Source organism: Euleptes europaea, chromosome 14 (assembly GCF_029931775.1).
Source record: "Euleptes europaea isolate rEulEur1 chromosome 14, rEulEur1.hap1, whole genome shotgun sequence".
Lineage (NCBI taxonomy): Eukaryota > Metazoa > Chordata > Lepidosauria > Squamata > Sphaerodactylidae > Euleptes > Euleptes europaea.
Genome location: NC_079325.1, coordinates 55,794,332 through 55,805,760, shown reverse-complemented (window position 1 = coordinate 55,805,760; position 11,429 = coordinate 55,794,332). Strand labels below are relative to the sequence as shown.

At 49.1% G+C, this 11,429-nt stretch overlaps 1 protein-coding gene across 4 annotated transcripts in view; it reads right to left on the bottom strand.

The window, feature by feature from the left end:
• Positions 1 to 462: 462 nt before the first annotated feature.
• FUBP3 (far upstream element binding protein 3) overlaps positions 463 to 11,429 on the bottom strand; it is an 89,771-nt gene continuing 78,804 nt past the window's right edge. For 2 of the 4 annotated variants that reach the window (XM_056860547.1, XM_056860548.1), the window contains 4 exons: positions 10,469 to 10,537; positions 5,856 to 5,927; positions 4,495 to 4,622; positions 463 to 496 (listed from right to left, as the gene is read on the bottom strand). In XM_056860547.1, the coding sequence (XP_056716525.1) occupies positions 488 to 496; positions 4,495 to 4,622; positions 5,856 to 5,927; positions 10,469 to 10,537 (278 nt within the window). In that variant the 3' untranslated portion in view covers positions 463 to 487. The remainder of the gene's footprint in view (positions 497 to 4,494; positions 4,623 to 5,855; positions 5,928 to 10,468; positions 10,538 to 11,429) is intronic. The other 2 variants (XM_056860549.1, XM_056860550.1) reach the window with 1 other exon arrangement.

Below are 11,429 nucleotides of genomic sequence, written 5' to 3'. Positions count from 1 at the left end.
CTTCCAAGCCTCTTTCTGTTACAACAGAAAAGATTTAAAATTAAAAACACAAGGGGGGGGACACACACACAAAAACCCTCATGTTGAAATGTCACAGCTCTGGGGTACATTTTGGTGCCGGCTGTTCTCTGGCTTCCCTCCAAAAAGAATCCCGGAGATTTGCTTTTATTTATTTTTTCTTTTTCCTTACAAATTTGGAAACAAAAAAAGCCAAGGGTGGGGGGGAAGAGAATAAAATTAGCCCCCCGCCAAAAAAAAATTACCCAGCATGTCCATGAAGTTTAGTACATTACTAATTGTTCCTGATTCTTAGAAAAGTTCAGTATAGATTATCCTAACAACTAGTGTTTCACAAAAAAAACAAAACAAAAAGTCTTCATCAAAATGTTGCAAATCTAGAAACCTCTGTTACAAAAAGGTTTACTTCCACATTGATTCCAAGAGAAAGAGAGAGGAGGAAAAGAAAAAAAGTCACGCAGACATTGTCCTACTGTTCCTGCAAGAGAGAGGAAATGGAAAATCAGTTAAAAATTCTCAGCAAAACTCTAGATTGTAAAACCAGCCCAGTGGGATCCGACCCTCGCATTTTCTTTACTGTGCTCAACCAGGGACACCCACAAACGTAGCATGAAGACAACTGCCGTCCCAATCAATGCTTCCCAGCATTTGATATCCTGACATAGAACCTCTTTGTGCAGAAGCAGAATACCTGTAAAAAGCCAGACAACTGTATCGGGCTGTGGCCTTCATGCCCAGCTTTGGGTTTTCCCATAGTTATCTGGCCAGCCACTGCTGACAACAAGATGTTGGATGAGGGGTTTCCCCCTTTATTCTGGTCTAGAACGGGTTCTCTATTCTTTCAAAAACCATTAGACAAATTCACAGAAGATGGGGTTCAATAGCTATTCACCGTTAACCTCCTGCTAATTAGAGCCTCCAAGTACAGGGGCAGTCTATTTCACTATTATCGTTAACAGTCACTGATTAGCCCACCCTCCGTGAGCATGTAAGACTTTACAAGAATGAAGCATCTCTCTCTCTCATTTTCCTTAACTTTTCTGTCTCTCGAAACCTTCAGGAAGGACTGCTGGGCCATCTTATTTGGCAGGGCTTTTAATGGGGTATGAACTGCAGGTATCTTTGGAGGAAGGTGGGGTTATTTGGTGTTCTATTTTGTCAGTTTTAAATGGTGATGGTTTTAATTACAATTTGTAACCCACCATGAGCCACAAGGGAAGACAAGGTTATAAATGTATTAATTAATAAAAAACATTTTTGTTTTTGCTAGCCACAGAACTGCAGAATCTCTGAACATGCATGAAACCACCTTCTACAGATTCAGATCAATAGTCTATCAAGATCAATCTTGTCTACTCTGACTGGCAGCAGCTCTCCAGGGTCTCAGGCTGAGGTTTTTCATATCACCCCTACTGGACCCTTTTAAATTGGAGGTGGCGAAGATCGAATTCGGGGCCTTTTGCATGGCAAGCTGATGTTCTACCACTGAGCCTCTGCCCCTTCCCCAGAAGTCCTGCTCAACCACCCTTCGAAGATTTCAATCACCCACATGTGCTTGAAAGCATATCTGCACCCTTGTATGGGTGAGATACTTACACTTTCTGGGTAAATTTTTAGATCAAATCAGAGACTTTGCTAGTATTTGGGCACCAACCAGGCAGCTGCTGTTCCCCGGCCCAAGAGAAACGTCCGCTCTTCAGACAGCTTCCCACTAAGCTGCAGACGCAGCAAAGTCACCAGCCTGGCCCTTCCCTAGTGTCGCTTCTAGATTTCTTGCCAAGGTAACAGTGGTCAGGACGCTGATGAACGTCAGGCTTATTAATCTGTGTACCCGTAAGAGGGAAATAAATGAGCTCTGAAAGACTGCTGTCCAAGTATTTTATTGTAACTGTCCCTCTTAGAGCTTGGACAGCTGATAAGGGAGGGGGCCACAGCTCAGTGGTAGAGCCTCTGCTTGGAATGCAGAAGGTCTCAGGTTCAATCCCCGGCATCTCCAGTTAAAAAGATCTGGCAGTAGGTGATGCGAAAGACGTCTCCCTGAGACCTTGGAGAACCGCTGCCAATCTAAGTGGCTGATACTGTCCGTGATGGACCAGCGCTCTCTTTCCATTTTGGGCAGCTTCACGTGTTCATGCAATTTGAGGACAGAAGTCCACAAAAACCCTTTGGCCTAGCAATCACAAGTGCGCAAGGTTCCAGAAAACGGGCCACAATCTCAGCTACTAAGCCAAGTAGGTACCATGGCAGCCTGCAGGTACCATTAGGCCAGTAACGTGATTCTTCCTGGCTCTGATGCCCTTCCGGACTTATTATGAGTACAGAAAGGGAGAAGCGAGAGCAGGAAGCTTCGTTTTCTCTAAGCGTGCCTGGCTGGGGCAGGTTGGAAAAGGAAGTAAAAGCTTTAGTGTCACACCGATCACATGCTCTGAGAACGGCATCGCAGCCAGGGAGAGCCCAGCACCTCATTGCTTGAAGGGCAGCTACTGCTGCCCTAGAGAATCGAAAAGCCAGGAAAACTAAAGATTCAGAATCTGCCGCAGGGGACCTGTTGGAGGCAAAAACATGCCACGTGTGGTGGAGCAGCTAGACTCGAGTCCTGGAGCACATTAGAGACCAACAAGATTTTGGGGGTATAAGCTCGTGAGAGTCACCCCAAAACTCTTGTTGATCTCTAAGGTGCTACTGGACTCAAATCCAGTTGTTGTATTGCAGACCAACGTGGCTGTTCTCTGAACCAGTGTAGTGTGACTTTCCTCAGGCGCATGCATGCTTTAGAAATAATCAGAAGCAAGCAGCAACTTTATGTTATGGCCATAATTGCTGTTTGCTTTTGATAGTCTAGACATTATACAGCACGATTGCAATTTTTTGTACTTTTGTTAACTTGCTTTAAAAATAATGGCAAACAGGGGATGAGGGCCGGGATTTCCTTTTTATCCTTTGGAAAGTGCTTAGACCATGAGAGCTCCTTTCTGGAACTGATCCCAGGTTCATCTACTGCTTTGCTTCCAATAGCGGTCAGCCAGCCGTACTCTGCCTCCGGCATCTGATATTTAGAGGTATGCTGCCCCTGTACACTGAAGCTCCATTTTGCTTTAGTGGCTTCAAGATGCTGAAAGACCTAGCAGTTTGCACTGTTCCTCTGCCATGTTTTCAGGATGACCTCAACAGGCCTGGAGCGCCACACATGCTGTCCCCACTAAAGGACCGACAGGACAAGGAACTACACTGACCTGACTTAACAAGGACCAATGCTACCAAGGGCAGCACCCTGTCAATACTATCATTTCAGCCAGGACGCAGAAGCGTGGTTTGTGAGAACGGCTACAGCTTCACAAGTAATAAAAACTCCTGTGAGGACCAACTGCAACAGAGGAGTCTGCCTGCTGTATCTCTGTATGATTTACTGATCTATCCTCATCTTTCAGACAGCTGCTGCTGGGAGACAACAGACACTAATCACTATTACACAGACAAGGCAAAGTTGCCTCTCAGAAGATGCTGCATCTGGCCTGTCTGTATGAGTCACTTCTGAAGGCATCCAATTAAAAGGACTCATGCAGAGATGCAGAGGGTGGACTCCTGTTGAAGGCACGTGATTCAAACATAAAATACACAGCCAGGACAATGAAACGGTACCCCAATTTTTGTGCTGGCAGCTGGACTATCCACTATGGTTAAGCCACACCTGCTTGGCCTGCGGTGAGTTAGATTCATTTCTAAGTGACTAGCAAAGGCAACAGATCACAATGGATAGCCATGTTAGTCTGTCACTAGCAGCAGAAAAGAGCAGGAGTCCAGCAGCATCTTAAAAGATTAACAAAATATCTGGCAGGGTATGAACTTTCGTGAGCCACAGTTCACTTCTTCGGCTCACAAAATCTCATACCCTGCCAGAAATTTTGCTAGTCTTTAAGGTGCTACTGGACTCTTGCTCTTTTCTATTTCTCCTGTCTTGTCTACCTCATTCCAATACTGCTGAATTACAACAAATAATGAAGCTCAAGTCAATGCATTCTCCTGGACTGAACAGGGATCTGGGATTCTTGTCTCATGACCAATGCTGATTTCTCCATGCCTACTACCCCCTCTGCATATCACACCTGATCCAATAATGCCAGCTAATGTCATTTACCTGGTATTGACATTTACATGCTATTGTCATTGGGTGTCTGAATTCACTCCTCTCTACTTAAGGATAGATGGACTCACATTCCAGCTGTATCTGAACAAGTGAGCTGTGACTCATGGAAACCCACACCCTGCCAGAAATTTTGCTAGTCTTTAAGGTGCTGCTGGGTTCCAGCTCTTTTCTCATGCTAGCAAAGGTAATGTCTGGGAACAAGGAGTTGCCCCCCGCCCCCTTCCGTACAAACATTTGGGCATCCCAGGAGACATTAGCAAGACTGAACCGAACGTGGGACAGCTGATCAGGAAAGCAGGCTGAGCTACGGGAGAAGCCAAGAGAACACCCACCTGGCTGTGGGCCTGAGCCTGCCCTAATGTCTGCCCGTAGTAAGCCGCCTGCTGTCTGTAATACTCTGCCCAGGCCATTGTGTAGTCTGGCTGGGAGCTTGCTTGAGAAGCAGCAGTAGCGGCGTGACCTGGAGGAGAAAGAGAAACGCACACTGTCAGAAGGACAGGGAGCTGGAACACGGTTACCGAGCCCCCCCCCCCCGACACAACTTTTACCACGATCAGCGTTAACTGTGGCTTACTGCCTTTGCCCAGGTTAGCTATGCCACAAGTTATGTCCCTGAACAGGGATGTGTGTGGGCCCAGGTGCCTGCCAGGCACTTTGTGAGCAGGCAGGCTGGACCGGAAGGGATTCTGGCTTCGCAGTGGCTTGCTTAGCCATGCTCAAGAGCCAGTGTGGTGGTTAGAGTGTCGGGCTAGGATCTGGGAGACACAGGTTTGAATCCCTGCACTGGGTGACCTGAGGCCAGTCACACACTTGTGGTCTAACCTACCTCACAGGGTTGTTGTGAGGATAAAATGGAGGACAGCAGAATTACGTAAGCCGCCCTGCATCCCCGTTGGGGAGAAAGATGGGATATAAATGAAGCAAATAAACTAATGCAGACTGATCAGAAGCCAACTGGATGCAGCAGTCTAACACTCTGTGGCCAATCCTTAACCACGTTTCAGGTATTCAGCTTGCAGCGCTTACCCTTGGGCGGGGAAAACAAAGCCTGGGTGTGCCAGCACAGGGGCAAGGACTGCCTAACTGGAAGAGGGCACAAGGCGGCTTGATATATCAACTGGCTGGGGGGGGGGATTCTGCAGCAGCCCCTGCCCCGTGGAACGGGTCTGATTTGTAGACACCAGCCATGCTCTACACAAACTGGACTGGGTGGAAATGGGCGCAGCAGCAAGACAGAACAGTTGGTCACCACTGGCCCCGCTCTGAAGATCAGATCCCGTCCCCGTCTCCCCCCCCCAGCTTCCAATACACAATGCGCCTTTCCCCCTTCTGCCTGGAGGGCTCGTAGATTCCTGCTTATCTGCCCCACTGCCTTTCCCTACTTAAGAGCCGGTCCATGGTACCCCGTGCTTTTTAACTTTTCCTCCCACTGCCCTGGCCAATTCCCTGGGCTGACAAAGAAAGTGTCAAGCATTTCAAATACTAGGCGGAGCGAGAGAAGACTGTATCAAGCAAACACACACTATCAGGTTTTTTATTCTGAAATGACAGAACCTGGAAGAGCCCCTTTTTGAGCAAATCAAGGAAGGGGCAGCAACTGGAGACCCACCACCCTGAGGCGCTAGCACCCCGCTAGCACCCCGCTGTCCAGGAAACCCGGCCTCTGCGCCCTCCTCTGCCCATCGCAACTCACTCTGTTTTTTGTAATAATCCTCCCACGCCTTGCTGTAATCTGGCTGGCTGTTCTGCTGCTGGGTCTGTTGACCTGCACAAAGACGACACAAGAGAGATGTCCGTCAGGGCCGGGACACCCTCTCTTGTCCAAGAACCAGCAGGGTAGGCGAACAGAAGCCCTGACTGATGTGGTCCCTCCCCTCGGGCTGCGCTCCCAAATGAGCTGCGGAAGGATGGGATGTCCGCGATTGGTAACGTGCCAAGCAGTCCAGGCCACAGCGTCCTCTGTTCAAGCTGCAGTGGGAAAGCCGTACTGGAAGTGGAGAGGAAAGGGTACTGGGAAGAAGATGGCGGCTTGGTCTTGGCACCTGACTTTCTGAAGCAGGTTACTTTATGCACAAAAAGCTGAGGGGCATCTGGATGTGGAGCCCCTGGAGCAGCCCACGGCTGCTTCTGTCCCCCCCCCCCGCAACATGCCTCCCTTTCCACTTTGCCCCCAAGTTCTGCTGCAGTGCTAAGAACCCCTCTGCCTATTTCCCACTCTGCAAAGGAAAAAGAAGCTTCAAACACCCTCGAGGGGGAAATGCCTACAATCCTTTGGGAAGAGCTCTCTGGGCCTGGTTCTCTGCAAGGCGGGCAATCCAGGCCTGGATTCAGATCGCTTGGCACCAGGCTCAGGGGTCTGCAGGGCTGAGAGGCTGTTAAAAGAACTCCCCGTGAACAGAAAGGCAGCTCGTCAGGGAAACAGGTGCTCAACTAACCAGCTCCCCTTCACCTGACATCTGCATCTTCTGTGTGGAGGGAACTTTGTTGGTGCTTTAGAATTGTGTCACCTGAGCCTCCGTCTGCAGGCCCAAACGGTACAGCCCAGGCTTACCACCCCCCACTAGGGATGCCAGCCTCCAGGTGGGATCTGGGATCCCCTGGAATTACACATCATCTTCAAACTCAGATATCAGTTCCCCTGAAGAAAATCTATGCTTTGGAGGCACACTGTAGGATATTGTACCCCGCAGAAGTCCCTGTCCTCCCCAGGCTCAATCCCCAAATCTTCAGGAATTTCTCAACCTGGATCTGGCAACCCTACCCCCCCCACACACACCAGTGGCAACAGGGGACCAGGGGACCCTACCCCCACAGTGGCAACTAGGCCACAATTAGATATTGAAGCCTTCAGGAATCACCTCTCCGTTACCCAATCTGGTCCCCAGTATGGCTCATCAGGAGACCTATTCAGGTTTCTGAGCAGCCACGCACACCTCTGCTGCCTTCGCACCTCTTGAAGGCACAGGAACTTGCTTCCGTGCCTAAAGGTAAAGGTAGTAGTCCCCTGTGCAAGCATCGGGTCATTCCTAACCCATGGGCTGACATCATATCCCGACGTTTACGAGGCAGACTCTGTTTACGGGGTGGTTTGCCATTGCCTTCCCCAGTCATCTACGCTTTACCCCCAGCAAGCCAAATACTCATTTTACCAACCTTGGAAGGATGGAAGGCTGAAATCAACCTTGAGCCGGCTACCTGAAACAGACTTCGGTGGGGATTGAACTCAGGTTGTGAACAGAGCTTTTGACTGCAGTACTGCAGCTGACCACTCTGAGCTGCAGGGCTCTTTCTGTGCCTAAGCAACTATTTATTCCACCTAGCAAAGTGCAACAGCAGGGCACGCTCAGTGCCAGCCTCTAATTCAGGGGTCAAAAGCCAGTATCGACCTCAGGTATGCACTGCTAGGTTTGCGATCCCATTCCTCTAACAGCAGAAGATGATCACGATGGGTAGCCGTGTTCGTCTGTCACTAGCAGTAGAAAAGAACAAGAGTCCAGTAGCACCTTAAAGACTAACAACATTTCTGGCAGGGTATGAGCTTTTGTGAGCCACAGCTCTCTACGAAGAAGTGAGCTGTGGTTCACGAAAGCTCATACCCTGCCAGAAATTTTGTTAGTCTTTAAGGTGTTACTTCAAAGGTGCTACTTTAAGGTGCTATTGTAAGGTGCTCACTTTGAAGAAGTGAGCTGTGGCTCACAAAAGCTCCTACCCTGCCAGAAATTTTGTTAGTCTTTAAGGTGCTACTAGACTCTTGCTCTTTTCTACTAGAAGATGAGTTAGATCCCACGGATCTCTTCTGCTAATGGTGACAGTTCTCTCTGTTGCAAGAAGTCTTTCACTGATATAAGAGGCTCGGATCCACAGGATCCAACCCAAAACACACCTCAGACTTCCAAGCACCTTTCCCCCATCCACAAATGAAAACAAGAGGCACATTTGACTCCTCTATCAGAGGAGCATGCAAGGGTGAGATTACTCATTCTGGGAGAAGACCACCTGCCTCTATGTTTCTCAGCAGGTCACTGGGGTTTTCAAATGCAAGGCTGTGGCATGAACGAGCTCCCCCTCCCCTCGTGCGTGGATCAAAAAAAAAAAATTGGAACAGTTTTGCATTTCTCATTTTGCCTGAATCGCAACAGCCAGTTCTTTGCTCTCCAGACTGGAATTCCAAAACACAGAACATTTTACTTCAAGCATTTCTATCCTACCCCTCCCACCAGAAGTGCTCAAGGGAGCTTAAAGACAATTAAAAATACAATTGTATATTAAGATCACATTTCAAAATGAACAGAAATCCTGGGTAATGCAAGGCCTTCCTTAGCCTAGAACTCTGTAAACACGGCACCAGTTGAGTTTCTGTGGAATGTTTCATAATGGTGGTGCCACCACAGAAAAAGCCACGCCTTGCATGATCACCCAGCCTCATTTCAGATGCCAATGGAATGTGGGATAGAGCTGTAGATGATGAGCACAGTAACTGGGTCGGTTTACACAGGAGCAGGCAGGCCAAATACCCTGGACCCAGACCTTGCAGGGCTTTCAAAGATCATAACAAGCACTTTGAATTCAGCCCAGAAGCAAAACAGTAGCCAATGCAAATCCTTTGTCAAAAGGGGGTGCTGTAAATGTACACCAGAGGTTTAATCCTGGCTTGGAGGGAAAAGAACAAGCTGTAGCTCGTGGCTCTCACAGAACACTAGTTTGCTGAGAAAGCGGAAGTGCTGAGTTTGAGCCATGCACAAGGGGAGGACGGGGGACGCACAGCCAAGATTGGTCTCTTTAGAGAGCATCTGACACTGTGATGATCTCTGAACAGCAACTGTTATAGGCATGTTTCCTGATAGGGGGGGGAGGAAGCAGTGGGAACTGGGGGGGGGGGTTGCTTCCTGATTTTTAGGCCACAGTTGGCAGCAGGCTACCTTTGTCTCTGCCCTGGGATCCATGAGAACTAGATGCTCCCCATCCCCCATGACAACAGCATTAACTTCAACAATATCCCCCGAATTCATCTCACGCCCCACCCTTGACAAGGAAGCACATAATAAAGAATACAAGCCAGGCGCCAGATATTCAGGTGGAGGGCAAACGAAAATGCACGCATGAGGAAAGCAGCATGCATTGAAGGAAAGCAAGGGGGGAACATGAAGCAGGAAAACCAGGAAGGAGAAGAGGCTTCTGACCATCCAAGGAGACCCAACACCCGGCCACTGCAAGAGGGGCTCCAGAGAAGGTGTTTTGAAGCAGGAACAGCTGGGAGGGAAGCAGGAAAGATCACACACTGCAAGTGCGAAGTGGGTCGAAGAGAAAGCTGGATGAGGTGGTGGACTTAGAAGGCTCCACCAAAGCTAGAAGTCAGCGACTCCCCTCGCAAGGGGTCAGGGCCAGCATGGCGACCCCCCCCTAATGCCAACAAAGGCCCCCTTCAACGCCTTTTCTTCCAAGCAGAATTACAGGCTACAGGCAGGTCGAGAGGCCACGCTGAAAAAAAATGTGTTTCATGGCAAAGTGTTTTCACCCTGGGGCTGGCTAATTTAGTGGAGGTGGAGAAGTAATTAAAAACTAAGAGGACACTGGAGTGGGGGGAGAAGAGGCCACTCCTCTCTCCCCATGTGCAAAGTGGAAGAGGACGTGGTTTGAAACTATCGGGAGAAGGTGGGGGGGGGCAACCAAATGCTTTCTGAAGAAAGGACTAGAAAGGAGAACAGTCTGCAAACAAAACTTTATGTTCCGCAAGAGATTTCATTTGCAAGGAAAACCCAGCTGTCACACACGGGTTCACGCACTCACAAATTTCTACTCTTCTTTTTTTAAGATCGCAAGTGTTACGCCGAGCCCGTGGTCTTGTGTAAATGAAGGAATTAGGCCAGGTTGCTTTTCTCTTGCACTGTTAAGATGTTATTTTTAATGTTTCGCTCTGATTTTGCTACTCACAGGGAGGACAAGGAACTTTGGGAGCCTAGCCCCCAACCGTGGGAAAACTCCTGGCTGCAGAGATTCCAGCATGCGTTGCTCACATGTTCTCAAGGGCTAGAAACTTGCTCTTGGTTTCAAAAACCAAAACTCAGGAAGTAGAACTACACAGCTACATGGTCAAACACAGCATCACATAGGTTTTTCTGTGCTCTTCTGGAATCATAGCACACGCACGGCACCCTGAGTTATGTGACATTACAGAAGGTGGAAGCACCGATGGAGTGCAAGTCTCAAGCCATATGAAATGAAGTCTGATGGGTGTTTGTGATTAAAAATAAAGTGAATAAATGGGGGGGGGGAGAAAACCAGGCCAAGAGGAGTTAGATTATTTACCTAGTTTCTTATAATAATCCTCCCACGCTTTGGTAAACTCCACCTGGCCTGACTGGGTGCCATTGTGATCTGCAGCAGGAGGAGAAGAAACCCGTGAACCCGACCTGAAGCCAGCGTGCTTTCTACTTGTCCCCCTGACCCACCATGACCCCCACTAGAGCCTGCAGCTTGGCCGCAAACGGCCAAGAGGATGCCCAGAAAGCAGAATATGAGGCAGCCCTCCCCCCACCCGGGTTCATCATCAGGCCAAAGACCCCAGCATCAAGATCTTTACCAAAATTCACTACTTTCTTATATCACTGGCTGCCGATTTTGTTTCCTCAAGGTCATCTGTACTACTCACACGTGTGCCAAGAGCAGCTGTTTTTTAAAGGGTTTTTGGAGATATTTAGGCTTGTGGCGGGCCAGAAGGTTTTGACCCTCTGATCCTGCTATTATAAGAAGCAACTTTGAGTCTGCAGCCTACGGAAAGCAGAAGCGTGGCACAACCGTTGTTGAGTGGCACAGCAGGTCCTGGTGGTGGCTCAGAGGGGAACTACCTCTGGTCCTAAGCACATGTGTCAGAGTGAAGTCGCTTAGTCATACAGGGAGGCACAGGCCCTGTTCCCCCAAGCCCACACCCCACTGCAGGTGAGCAGAAGAGGTCATCAGCAAATGGAAGGGACAGAAAGAGAAGGAAGCCAGGCAGCCCCCGGTGCTAGTCCGGAAGGTTTGCAAGGTGGTTAGACAGCAGGGCAGTGGAGGGTGCTTGGAGCCCCTGCAAACAGAAGGAAGTGCATGAAGAGCGGCAGACAGTAGGAAAGATGCCGGAAGAGGCTTTCACACATTGAAACCCAAAGTGTATTTTGAGGAGTGAGGAGAAGCAGAGAAGTGGTGCTTGACAGGTGTGTATCACTTTATCCTTGTTGACTTGAGAGAGGGCACAGGGGAGTTAAGAGCAAGCCACACGCTAAGGGGCTCC